We start from the raw sequence: 13,787 nt of genomic DNA on the forward strand, positions 1-13,787 counted from the left end.
CAACCGATTGAGCATCCTTACGCTTAGTTGGACATGCCTCTGGCCATCGTGAAAACCTGTCCACAACATCTAGCATATACCTCTTACCTTCAACTGGTTTTATCATGTCAACAAAGTCCACAACTAACTCATGCATAGGACCCCTTGGTGTTGGAATGTAACCAGGCGGAACCATCAACCCCCTGCAAACATTATTTTTCAAACAAATTGTACATCTGCCAATTACGTAATCTATCTGTTCAAGCAAATATGGTGCCCAGAAACCATACTCCTTTGTAATCTTCCTCCTAACTTCTCCCCTAGCCACATGAGCTAACCCATGTGCCTCTTGAATCATCAGACCTAACAGGTCCGGGGGTGCTACTATCAGCCCCTCATGGTATCTCCAGAGACCAGTAGAATCCCTGCTGGCACCTCGATCTAACCACAATTGTATATCTATTTCAGGAACAGCTTCCTGCATTAAAAGTACATCATTAAGTGCCACCTTCTCTTCGAAGTCCACTTCATGAGTTACCAAAAACACTTCCCAGAGTTTGTCAGCTCCTGTAATGGCTTTGGCAGCTTCATCAGCTGCTCTATTCCCCTGTGAGACCCTTGATGCATCCATTTTATGAGCTGCACATTTAGCTATTGCTATTTCTTTAGGTTTCATCATAGCATGCAACAGTTTCATTATGTGAGCATGATGCTGTATTGGTGACCCATCAGTTTTCTTAAACCCCCTGTTTTTCCACACTGATCCAAACAAATGACACACATTATGGGCATACGTCGAATATATGTATATGTTCACTCGCTTACCTTCAGCCAACAAACATGCTTCTGTTAACCCCACAAGTTCAGCAAGTTGTGCAGATGCAGACTGTGGAATTACTTCAGCCTTTTCAACAACAAAGTCGGTCCCCTGGGCTCTTACTATTGCATTGCCAGCCCTCAATTTATCTCCTACACGATAACAGGACCCATCAGTCCAATACTCCAATTCAGCCTCACGCAATGGAATAGCTTGCAAATCAGATCTAAGTCTCGAATACCTCTCTGCGTCTCGTACACAGTCATGTGGTTCACCATCTTCTGGAGTTGGCAAGTTCTCAGCTGGATTTACTGTTACACGCCTCGCTAGGGTGATGACATCTTGTTCTAAGAGCCTATGATAATCTCTAATTCTAGGCATAGTTAGAGTATATTTACCAAAGTTTAAGAGATTTCTAAGACTATGATGGGTAAGAATTGTCCCTGGATAACCCATCGTGACAGATGATGCTTTCTCATACATTAAGTACACTCCCACCATTGCTCTGTAGCAACTTGGTAACCCCAATTCCACTTCCGAAAAAGCAGTTGAATAATAAGCAATTGGTTGGGGATTGGTTCCCGTACCTGTTGCCTGACAAAGAACTGCACATGCATATTTTCCTCCAGTAGAAGTGGACACATATAACAAAAAATTCTTAGAATAATCTGGCAGAGCTAATGCTGGAGCCTTTTGTAACCTCTGTTTTATTGTCTCAAAAGCTAAAAGGCCTGCCTGTGTCCAGGAAAGATTACAATAAAACTGAGCATTCTCTGTATCTTTAATCATAGCTCTCAAAGGTCTTGTTAAACTAGCATAGTCCTCTACCCATGCTGAGGAATACCCTGCAATACCCAAAAATGTCATCATGACTTTCTATACTTAGTGAAACACTAAAAAATGCACCACATAAATCTAATACTGTACGATAAGAGTTATCTGGCTTCTTCACAGGCAACAAAGGTGTATTACTCTGCGGATTCTGTGTTATCTTCAGAACACCTGCCTTCACAAGACCTTCAATTTGTGGTTCGATCCCTTTGATTGCTTCTTCATTCAAAGGATACTGAGGCTTCCACGGAGGTTTTGTTCCTGGTCGAAGTTCAACTTTCACTGGTTGAGCTGACTTCACAAATCCAATGTCAGTGCTATGTTGTGACCATAAACATTTTGGAACATATCGCAGCATTTCCTCTTTCAAAGAGTTTGAATCCATCTTCTCATTGTAAAGTGATTCATGTGTCATCCTGACGACTTGTGGCTGTCCTTGTCCTTGAGCAGTAATCATAATCTTAATAAATTGCTGATCTTCACTGCTCCAGATGGAAAGATTCTCTTTAAGCAGTTTATAGACAACTTCTTCTGATTCTGCCATCATTTCACCTATTTGTTTCTGCTCACAGTCTTCAGACACCAGTAAAGTCACATATGGTACACTTTTTCCCATCTCAAACTCTTTATGCAAGTAATCATTTTCATCTTCATAGCAGCTCCTTGTGGTCCCAAAATTATGCAACATGTACGCAATTCAACTTGCTTTGGTTGATGACTCAGCCATCGTTCTGCATCTGATTGTTCAGCATCCTTAAAGTATTTCAGTGTACAATGAAATGGATACTCTGGAGTCTTTGCATCAGGCATGTTTGCTTCAATAAACTTCTCCCACATCTTTGCTGGTTCCAAGAATTCTTCACGAGGATTTCCAATACAAAATACTGAAGAAGCTTCAGTCTCTGTTTTCATCATCAATTGATCAATCATTTCACTCGGCACTTCCACCAGGCAGCCGTCTGGTGTGCATTTTATTGTACAGTTCAATCTGCACAAAGCATCTCTTCCCAAAAGTGCAATAGGTGTATGTTCTGATACCAGTATGGGTATTGTAGTCTTCAGATGTTTATAGCAGAGCTCAATTGGTTCTGTGAGAGGAATCGGCTGTTTTACTCCCTCAAACCCGATTGTCCGAATCATCTGACCAGACCTGGGGTGGTGTATAGCATCTTCAGGCCGAATACAGGTGAAAGCAGCTCCACTATCTGCCATCATTGTCAATGGTTGATTATTTATTTTCACCTCAATTGTTGGATCTCTCTCCAGCCCTATTGCTACCAGCTGACACCTCCCATATGAGTTCTCCGGGCATCCCTAGAATCCTGGTTCCGGGCCCCTATAAGGGTTCACAGGTCCCTTGATTGACCTTGGTTGTCCTCTGAATCCTCCTCTGTATCCTCCTCTGAATCCTCCTCTAAAGTATCCCCTGAAGTTTCCTCCTGGCCGGTTGCACTCACGAGCAAAATGTCCAAACTGTCCACAATTATAGCACACTTCAGGAGGCTGCTGGCTGTGGCCAGGGAGTCACTGGAGCCTCTGATGTTGACTGGCTCACTTGAGGTTGAGTCTGATCCAGATGTGGTCCTGGCTGATTAGGAGGCTGACTTTGTATGACTACAGCTTGTTTCTTTTCTTTTTTCTTGTTGTCCACCAGTTGTATTTGGTTCAGCTTTCTGAGGGTCTCTTCATCCTGTATTTTCTGATCATGTTCCTTCTTTCTATATAGCTCCACTTGATGGGCTATATGATCTGTATAGACACTCTTTGCCCCTTCTGCAATTTGGCTCGCAAAATTGACTGCTCCATCTGATTTAAATCTGGATCATTTCCTGTGACACTTCTCCATACCTGATGGACTCTTGACACATAGGCTCTTGGGTTCTCATCTTCTCCCAAAGGCTCAATCAGGATATTGTCAGGATGCACATTGGTTGGAAATGAATCTTTCAATGCTCTTCACATTCGACCTCTGATTGCAGCAAACAGCTCTGGATCATTAACAGCAGTTCTTACATATCGTTCTAGGCCTGCTTTCTGTAGAATTTCTTCCATGGCTGGAACTCCCAGGAGATTTGCTAAAAGTCTCTTTATGTCACCTATTGCAGGCTGCGTTCCCACCAGAAGCTCTTCCAATTTTGAAATCCAAGGATATGCTCCTTCTTGCAAAGTAGCCAACTTTTCCATGATATCTGACATATCTGTTTCATCAGAACTTCCATCTCTTGAGTCCTCTTTCCTTCTACTCACATCTCCTCTTTTTTCTGCTTTAGCTAGCATTCTTCTGATGGCTGGGTCATATCCCCCCATGGCCTCCTCCTGGTCACTCAGATCCTCATCTCCAATGGTCCTCCTTCTCATTCTCAGTTCACCTCTAGTCTGCAGACGTCGAGTTTTCTTCTTGCTTTTCGAACTACAGTTATACAGTTTTATTGTTGTCTCTGCTTGTCCTGTTTCAATGATGCATTCGTCTTCGTCTTCAATGTGATAATTTCCTCCTTGACTAATCACTGGAAGCTGAGGGTAGACTTTCTCAGCTTTCACTTCCTTCTCATAAGGTGGTGGTGTCTTAACTGAGTCCACATGTGGAAAAGACACATCAACCTCTGCCATCTGTTTTTCTTACGACTTTCTTCGTAAGTTGATTTATGGCTTCTGCCCCGTCCTCCCTCTTGTCATTCGCGGCCTTGATCAGTTTCTGACTCTCTTGTTCAAATAACTGGAGAATGCCAAGCTGTATTTCTCTTTTTTCCTTTCGCTTTTCTCCTTGATGCCCTTTCTTCTGTCCTGCTTTATATGTTAATACAAGTACCTCTATTGTTTTAATTACATCTGGGTTAAGAGTCCCCTCTACTGGCCATGATTGGTCTATGTCAGGCCATCGCTTATAAAATTTTTCTGATATTCTTGCAATGCCTTTTATTAAAGGATTATTTTTCTTATCTATATCAACAGGAGTAACCCCCTTTGAAACATTAGTGCCCATTTTTGGCATAATAATATCTAAATATGTTCCCAACTTACACCAGTTAAATATTTCTCTCCCTTTTTCCTCTCTGTTTATAAGCCACTATATTACCACAATCAATAAAAATTAAACCCCAATTGAATTTGCCAACTTCAGAGAAATCAAACCTTAATATGCAATACAATTCACACCACTAAATCCCCTTTACTAAGTGATATAACTACTAAGTGCACCATAAACCTTGATTTATTAAACATTCAATAACTACCTTGTAATTAAAGAATATACAAACTTATATAAGGCTCAACAAGCACTTCTAAATATGATTACCACTAAATATTTGAAACCCCATTACACTTATAGCAAAGCTTAAATCAGAAACCCCTTTTCAAATAATAATTTTTCTTCATAAACCTCGTTGTTAATTCTTTATAATCAAATTATTATCTTAAAAATGAACAACCTGTTGCTAAGCTTTCTTTGAAGAAGTCTATGTCATGTACTATAGCACCAATAATGGACTAAATGCAAATAGATAAACAAATCAATGAATTTCTAATTATTACTTTTTAATAATGAGACCTATTAATGATTTAATCTAAATGTATCAATGCAGGTGTTTGTGAAAGAAGTTTGTGGATAAAATAACTGGCCTTTGTGCAGTCTGCTCTGCTTTGGGTATCTTCGACCCACTTTTTTTCCTCCTGTTCCTCTTCTCACCGTCTCACCGTCCAATGCACCCATTCTCAGGAGCTCCAAACCCCTTCACAGCACTATACATCCATATTTTTTCATTTGCCCAAATAACTATTAGTTTCTATTTAAATGAAATCAACGTGGCTTTTATCAGTAAGTCACAAATCAAAGTCCTGCCATTTCTCTCTTTTTCAAGAGTGAATTTTAGGCCTTATCAAATCAAATCAAATTTATTTATATAGCGCTTTTCACAACTGATGTTGTCACAAAGCAGCTTCACAGAATTCCAGTAAGACAAGATTTGACATGAAATGTAAAGACAAATGTAAAACCCTCAAGTGAGCAAGCCAGGGGCGACAGTGGCAAGGAAAAACTCCCCCAGCTGAGGAAGAAACCTTGGGAGGAACCAAGGCTCACAAGGGGTGACCCATCCTCCTCTGGTCAATCTACTGGTGATGATAGTTAGAGACCCCCCCTGCAAAGTATAAGATCTCAAAGATTCAACAAAATGAGAGGAACTAGACCCATGATCTCTTTTTTCTCCCAATAAAAGCCATCATATGGAGATTTAAACATTTTTCTCCTTTTTCTTCAATAACAATTTTCCCTTTAGTTCCCATGATTAAACCTTACAGTTTCCCCAATGTGCCCTATTAATTACTCAGCTTTAACCTCGCTCTCCTTTCTCCTATTCTCAGCATCTAAAAACGTCTTTCTGGAGCTCATTGTCTATATTTTCTTAATGTATAGTCTCCAAGAAAGCTCATAAAATCGTCTTTCTGGAGCTCATTTTCTACTATTTTCTTTAATTTACTGTCTCCCAGAAAGCTCATTTATTTTTACTTTATATTTTTTAATTTAAAAACGTCTTCCGTTCAGGCTCATTGTCATAAATAAACAAACCCCTCATTTTATTGAGGTTCATATTCTTTAAATAACTGTCCTTTGAACAAAGCTCATAATTTTTACCATTATAAATTTCTTTCCCTATTAATTTCTAAATTTCTCATTCTTCATCACATTTCCCACATTCTTTAAACACTTTCTTCAAACACTTTTTTCCGAGGGCTTTTTCCGAATCAGCGGCATCCTCTCTTTATTTAACTCTCTTTTTCCCATATATTCCTCTTCCTTATATTCCTTTACCTTAAATTCCTTATATTCCTTTTCTTTAAACCTTAAATTCCTTATATTCCTTTTTCCTTTTAACCTTAAATAAATTTTAACCAAATGCCACTGGGCCCAGGTTTCCAATAGTTTCCAGGTTTTCCAATAGCTTCTCACTATTTCAATATAATCTAATTCTACACTATCTCAAAGCTTACTTTCACGCAATGACTGTGATTCATGTCTTACAGTTTCGAGCAAAATAGGGCCCTGTTTACCCAAACGTGCATGTCATCATCAGCTCATCTCATCATTACTAATTAAGCTATTCTACACTTATACTTCAACATTTCCTTTCCTTTTCTTTTTCCTTTTCCTTTTCACTCTTTTCTTCATTATTCCCTTTTATTTCCTTCATTTCTCTATTACTATGACTATAGTTAAAATTTAGAACGGAGAAACTTTATCCAACACCATCATCAACACAACACTGCATACACTAATTAGTCTATCTCGGTGCAACTCTCTCTGCATCAGACAGCCCAAACACCCAACCAGCGCTCAAATTTGTGAAAATCTCACCTTCTATTTGCCGGCTTTAAGCGGTAGTTCGAATGCAGGGGCTGTCCGAAGCAGGAAGATCCACAACTCAGCATCCCATCCTCGTCGCCATCTTTGTTGTTAACTTTTGCTGTGTTGTGAAGACAGGTGATGGAAAAGAATCTCCGCAGACACGGTTAAAAGTGTAAATACATCTTTATTTACCAAAACAGTGTCTTACGGGTTCTTAAGGATCCCGTGAGAGGAGTGTTCAATTCAGAGCTCAGATTCTCTCCCATGTCTAAAAAATCTCTCCCTCCTCCTGGCTAGGACCTCGCTCTATATGTTTCTCTCCTTTCCAAATAAGGTAAACATAAAGGATAATTTACAATGCATGTTAAGGGAGGGGTAAAATGTATGGCCTCCTGCCCTCACTGCCAACTTATCCTAAACATTCCTCTTCTGTGGAGCACAGACACAGCGCATATGGCTGAACATGAAAAACACAGTGAACATTTCTTAATACTGCCCTACGAGGCCTTCTGATAAATATACCTCAACAGTAAGCATGTATAGGTCATATAGTGAGTGTGTGTGTATATATATATATATACAGGAGGTCTTTCCTACCTGTGGTCACCAAACCACCAAACTTTATATCTCCTCCCTCAAAGTGTGACACCATGGTTCATCCGCGAAATGCTTAATACCACATTATACAGTGATTTTTTTTCTTAATGTGTGCAATAATTCAGAAGAGCAATAATATATACAGTATATTTTATATTATCACAAACAATGCCATTTTACTGTATTTTTAAGAATGTAAATGTGTACATATTACAAATTTCGTTTTTGTTTTAATTTGTTTTATTTTTTATTATTATTTTTTTTTAAGTAGAGTGTTTATTTTTTACATAAACGAGTTTGCTTTGTACTAAATGAACCAAAACTGTGTTTTGTTATGTGTTAACATAAAGACAGACTGGCACACATTTAGTTTTCATTCCATTTATTCAGGTTTCATTTGATTTCTATTTGTGTTCTTTCAGCAGCAGCACCATCTCTTTTCTATCAGTTTGGTGCTGGAAGTGGTGACACTGTATTTTTTGGCAGTGATGATGGAAGCTCTCCTGCTATAAACCTACTGACTCCATTCATATTCTTTGGTCATGCATACTCTCAGATTTATGTAAGTGAGATCAGTTGCTGAATTTGTAGTGTCCACACCTAGTACTGATTTTTTTTATATATGTCATAATTTCATAATTTTCAACTTTCATAATGTCATAATTGTAAATATCTTTAAAATATCTTTAAATCTTATATGCCGAAATATGGAATTGGGTAATCTATGATAAGCTTTGAAAATTTAGCAATGTCTGATTAATACACATTTTTCAGTTTTTCATAACTTAGCTGAGTTGTGACTGTGGTGGGAGAATGTTTTCATAACCAGACTGATTATGCTCATTTTTAAAATCAACTTTTGGTGCTAACTGCAGATAAATGTCAACGGACACCTGACGTTTGATCATCCATGGTATGGCTTCACCCCCTACCTGTTCCCTGCTTATGGTGTTCGGGACATCATCGCTCCATTGTGGACTGATCTTTCTAGCAATTATGGTAGGGGTATCTCATATCAACAGTACACTAATGGCAGTGTGCTCTCACAGGCCTCTCAGGACATTAACCAGTACTTTCCAGGGCAGAATATTAATATTTCCTGGGTCTGGGTTGCAACATGGTCTAATGAGTCGTACTACAACCAGAGTGCAGCAGTAAGTTATATAATATTTCCTCTGTATTTTATTAAATAATATCTTTGGTTGTGGGGTGTGGCAAAAACATTAAAACATATGTTTAAAAATTGGCACCATTCCTAAACAAAATTTACTATGTAAACTAACTCATTAAATCTGTATGTTTGGGTGGCTCTGTGGCACAACAGGTAGTGTTGCTATCACACATGCTATCACGAGACCCACTCTGGGTGACTGTCTGTGAAAAGTTTGTAACGAATGACTCTGCAGAAAGTATTTTTGTGCACTATGTACTTCTGACAGCTGAAATCCTAAAAAACAAATCTGACAATTGAAAACTGGTGATTACTGGTCATTAAAACTTACATGTAATTGACCATTTTTTAATTTATTTATTTTTCCAGCAAGCATCATTTCAGGTGGTTTTGATTTCAGCAGGCAATTCTTCCTTTGTTCTGATGAATTATGGTGTGATTACTCCAACAAATCTACCAGTTGAGGTAAAATTGTAAAATTTTTTTACCTGTACCCCATCTATCTTTATTTGCAATTAATCTTTTAAAATGTCTTCTTTATTTGTCCTTTATTTTATATCCTTGTTGGTCTAGGCCGGGTATGACACAGTAAACTCTATGTATTTCTATCTAATTCCACGCTCAAATGACACCAGCTTCATCTTAAACCTCAAGAACACTAGTAATGTTAACATGACTGGACGCTGGGCTTTCAATGTGACTGGAGATGGGCCAAGAACCTTCTCTCCCCAAGGTTAGTTTTGTGTTCTATGAATAATAATTATGAATGTATTGATTAGTACAAATTCCAGTATGTGTTCTGTGTCATGTGTAGTGTATGTTGTGTATACACTGTAATATATATAATATATATATTTATATATTGTGTTTGTAGCGTTTGACCTTATTCAAACTCTTCTGATTACTGACGTTTTGACTACTGATAATAATTGTTATTATTATGATTGACTTAAATGACAAAAACATTAACAAGTAGTTAGAAAATGAAAACTGTCATCGCTACGTGAGTTCTTCAGGATTTTCAGACTTTTATTGAACAGACTCCACACACTGTTATTTCAAATAATGGAAATATTTTATTAAAAGGAAAAAAGAATATTCACTTAACATAGCATAATCTCAAAATCTCACGGCATCAATGCAGGTGAAGCCGATTCGAATTTAAAGATAAGCTAGGCGATATGACTTGTGACTAATGTGTTGCTAACTGAGATTTAATTAACGTATAAATTTATCAAGAGACTTAATTCAATTTTCAGCTCTGGAAGTGCGTAGTTTTAGCTTACTTTTCGGTCGATCTCAACCACTCGACGGGTACAGAGGTGCTTTGAGGTTATGGAAGAGAGGAGTCCCGCTTATTTCCCGCAGTTCTTCCGTGGAAGTTTTCAGGCTGGGTACTCAGAGCGTGGTGACGTAGACGAAAGGATTCCATCTGGCTCACTGTCCTGAGTGGGAGGTTCCAACCATATGGAAGCTTTGGACGAGAAGTTTCGCTGGTCCTTGCAGTCTCCAGAACTAAAAATCAAATCAATAGGCTTATACTTATTTTACGATTTTCTTCTATCTCGGCGGTGTTTCTTACTCTGGCCACGAATAAGTTTCACCTGCTTTGATCAGTCATGAGATTAAACTTAGATTGGGCGATAAAACATAAACACAATAAAAAGGAAAAAAGATTACTTAGAGTTACTCGACGTTACGTTGTAGTTTCTGTATCACACTGCTAACACAAGGCGTCCCTTGGAAGTTGAGTGAGGTCCTTCTTAGAGCCTTTGAGTTGTTTCGTCGGCGTAAGGAAGAATGAAGAGTGTCGCACTTGAAGAGTGAGCGCAACGTGAGAAGGTCGCTGGGGAGCGGCAGAAAAGACATCTTTTTGTAAACACATATTTTCACCTTTCATTTCAGTCTCACAAATATGGATATTTTGAAATAACCACTCTATCCATCTACAACTGTTTGGTTTTGAATTGTGGAAGGAAACTCCTGCAGACATGGGGAGAACACATACAAATCCACACAGACATGAAGTAACAACTGGACCTAAAGCCCAAAGACCTGGAAGCAAAACAAATACCTGTTTTGCTTGTGTGGAGTACATGCTGAATGATAATACTCTTTCTGTCTTGAAAATTGTCCAGTCATGGACACATCAATTGACAATTCACCATAGTGTTGTCAACTGATTCAAGACTAATCTCTAACACTTACAGTATCTTTGTACAGTAGATTAGTTCCATGTAAATAAGAAGGCATCTTTCGTTCTTTCACAGACTCACAGCCATACATATTCTATCCATATGGATCAGAGGCAGGAGACAATATCAATCTTCGTATTGATGATGGAAGCTCACCACCTATTGGGCTTCAGAGTCCATTCACTTTCTTTGGACGCACTTACCCTATGATATATGTGAGAATAAATAGGTTTTTACTACCTTTTAAAAGCTGATCAGAAAATATTCTATTTGTAACTACATTAACAATCTGCCTTTCCTTTCACCCGCAGGTTAACAATAACGGATTTTTGACCTTTGATCAGCCACTCTCCACCTGGGTTCCTGTGACATTCACAGTTCATGGTGGAAGAGATATCATTGCTCCACTGTGGACTGATATAGACAATCGTCAAAATGGAGTGATCTCCTATAATCAGTACACTAACGGCAGTGTGCTCTCATGGGCCACACAGGACATCAACCAGTACTATCCAGGGGTTAACTTTAATGCCTCTTGGGTCTTTGTTGCCACATGGGATAAAGTAGGGTACTACAGCAACACAGGCTCGGTAAGATATAACATCGTCGGACTGGTGGAGATTAGAGACATTTTAAAGAAGAACAAGAAAAAATATGCATTGTTTTTGTTCTTTCACTAGCATTTTTAAGAAACAGAAATAGCTGTCCAGTAAGATAGCTATCTCTATACGTAGCTCTTCTTATTCAGTCTCCTGTGTACAGATCTAGAAAGTACTTTTATATGTGCTAGACTTGCAACCTGGCTATATTAAGATCCAGGCATCAAGATGTAGCTGGAAGGTTAAGATGTTACATAACATTTGGTTTTTATGTGGTATGGGTTCATGTTCACTCAAAATAAATTCCTATTCTGTTTTTAAACATAAAGATGCGCAGTCAGAGGCACATACATATAACAAATCTGGTGCAGCTCCAGTAACAATGGTCAGACAATAAAGTAGTGAGTTAGAGGCTGGGTAATGAGTCCCTGGGTTCAACCCTTGTTTTGGATCACTGTCTGCGTAAAGATTCTCCCTTTATCTGTGTGTGTTTTCTCCGGGTATTTCAGTTTCCTCCCACAGTCCAAACACGTGTTGTTAAGTGGATTAGCTGCATGAAATTGTCCAAATGTGTCAGTGTGTATGATTACACTCTCAGAAAAAAAGTGCAAAATGTGTAAATATTTAAAGGTAGAACAGTAGTGTTAAGTCCAGTTGTATTCTCTAAATATACATTACATTCGCTTACCCAGAAGGCAAAGTGAATATTATTAACTTTTCAGTTTTCATTAACTGTAAGTCATCAACATTAAAAGAAACACTTGAGATTTTTTTAATGAATTTTTATGAGTTTCACTTTTACTTTTTGAATTCAATTAACGTTTTCTTCTAATTTATTGAGCTGCACCTGTAAATTAATGAATTTCTGTAGAACTCAATGATTGAACAAATGAATTTCCATAACTGTTTTTTTCCAGGAAACCTCTTTTCAGGTGGTTTTGATCACTGGCAGCAATTTTTCCTTTGTGCTGATGAATTACGGTAACATTGCTCCAACAGCCAACCCAGCAGAGGTAAAACGACCAAAATATCATCTCCCATAATACAAGCGTGTCTACATTCTCTATCTGTTCTCATCTTGTCATCTGTCTAGGCTGGATATGACACAAACACCACAGACTACTTCATAAGTTTGTCTTCAAATGACAAATTCACCATCCAGAGTCTCAGGTATTCAAGTAACAGGAACGTCCCGGGGCGCTGGGTCTTTCTGGTAAACCAACCTGACAACGCAATTACAAGAGGTAATGGTGTAAGGAGAGTTCAGAAGAGTAAATACACCCATTGTTACATGAAAAAATTAATTCATTAAATAAATGTGTGTAATTCCTACAGATAACACTCTTGCAGCGCGTTTGAATGTCATGTCAACCTTAAACCTTACAGACACCTATAATCAACAAATCTTTTTACAGCAGGTATGTTAATACTGTCACGTATAAAAATGAAAATGCAGCTATTCTACATATTAGAATACATGTATTTCTTTAATATCATATATTAATATACTAAAGTTACATTAAAACCAAGCACACCATTGTTTTTCTTGTGAAATTCCCAATTTTTGATGTGTCACATGACCCTCTTCCCATTGAAAAAATAAAAGTTCTAAAAAAGATCTAAAATGGCCGACTTCAAAATGGCCACCACCCATCTTGAAAAATTTTCCCCCTCCCATATACTAAGGTGCCACAAACAGGAAGTTAACCAACCATTCCCATTTTATTAAGGTGTATCCATATAAATGGCCCACCCTGTAAACTTATATCAAACAGTTCCCATATCCAGAAAAGTGATTACATTTTGTAAAATGAAGTATCAATTGAAATAATCTGTGTTATGTCTTGACTAATTCTCTTGATTGCAAAATCACAAAGAAATTGTTTTATGTATAGTTAAACCTTAGAACATTCCATTAAAGTTGAGCTGGTAATCACTTGTGGAAAAATATGTTTGAATCATGCTGAAATATTTGTTGTTGTGGAACCATTAATATTGAGCCTAATCAATTATATAAATATTTGAATGTGAATTTTAATTATATTTGTTGAATTTGAATGGCATTTGATAAACTTGAAATGTTGGGGTAGTAATATATGAAATATGGTTAAATATTCAGATTTGAAATATTCACATTAAAATAAATCCAATTATAAAAATTCTGACCCAAAAATACAAGTCTTAAAAATTCAGCTGAGTGATGGATTGATTAACAAACTGCAGTGCCCTCTTACAAATGTCACCAATCACGGGGCAG

The 13,787-nt window shown here is 37.8% G+C and overlaps 1 protein-coding gene across 1 annotated transcript in view; it reads left to right on the forward strand.

Moving 5' to 3' along the window:
* LOC136691410 (mucin-22-like) overlaps nucleotides 1-13,787 on the forward strand; it is a 103,771-nt gene that overhangs the window by 12,078 nt on the left and 77,906 nt on the right. The window contains exons 8-16 of the mRNA XM_066663972.1: nucleotides 7,988-8,127; nucleotides 8,441-8,719; nucleotides 9,106-9,201; nucleotides 9,310-9,469; nucleotides 11,007-11,146; nucleotides 11,243-11,521; nucleotides 12,448-12,543; nucleotides 12,624-12,774; nucleotides 12,866-12,948. Of these exons, the coding sequence (XP_066520069.1) occupies nucleotides 7,988-8,127; nucleotides 8,441-8,719; nucleotides 9,106-9,201; nucleotides 9,310-9,469; nucleotides 11,007-11,146; nucleotides 11,243-11,521; nucleotides 12,448-12,543; nucleotides 12,624-12,774; nucleotides 12,866-12,948 (1,424 nt within the window). The remainder of the gene's footprint in view (nucleotides 1-7,987; nucleotides 8,128-8,440; nucleotides 8,720-9,105; nucleotides 9,202-9,309; nucleotides 9,470-11,006; nucleotides 11,147-11,242; nucleotides 11,522-12,447; nucleotides 12,544-12,623; nucleotides 12,775-12,865; nucleotides 12,949-13,787) is intronic.

This window comes from Hoplias malabaricus, chromosome 3 (assembly GCF_029633855.1).
Source record: "Hoplias malabaricus isolate fHopMal1 chromosome 3, fHopMal1.hap1, whole genome shotgun sequence".
In the NCBI taxonomy this organism is placed as follows: domain Eukaryota; kingdom Metazoa; phylum Chordata; class Actinopteri; order Characiformes; family Erythrinidae; genus Hoplias; species Hoplias malabaricus.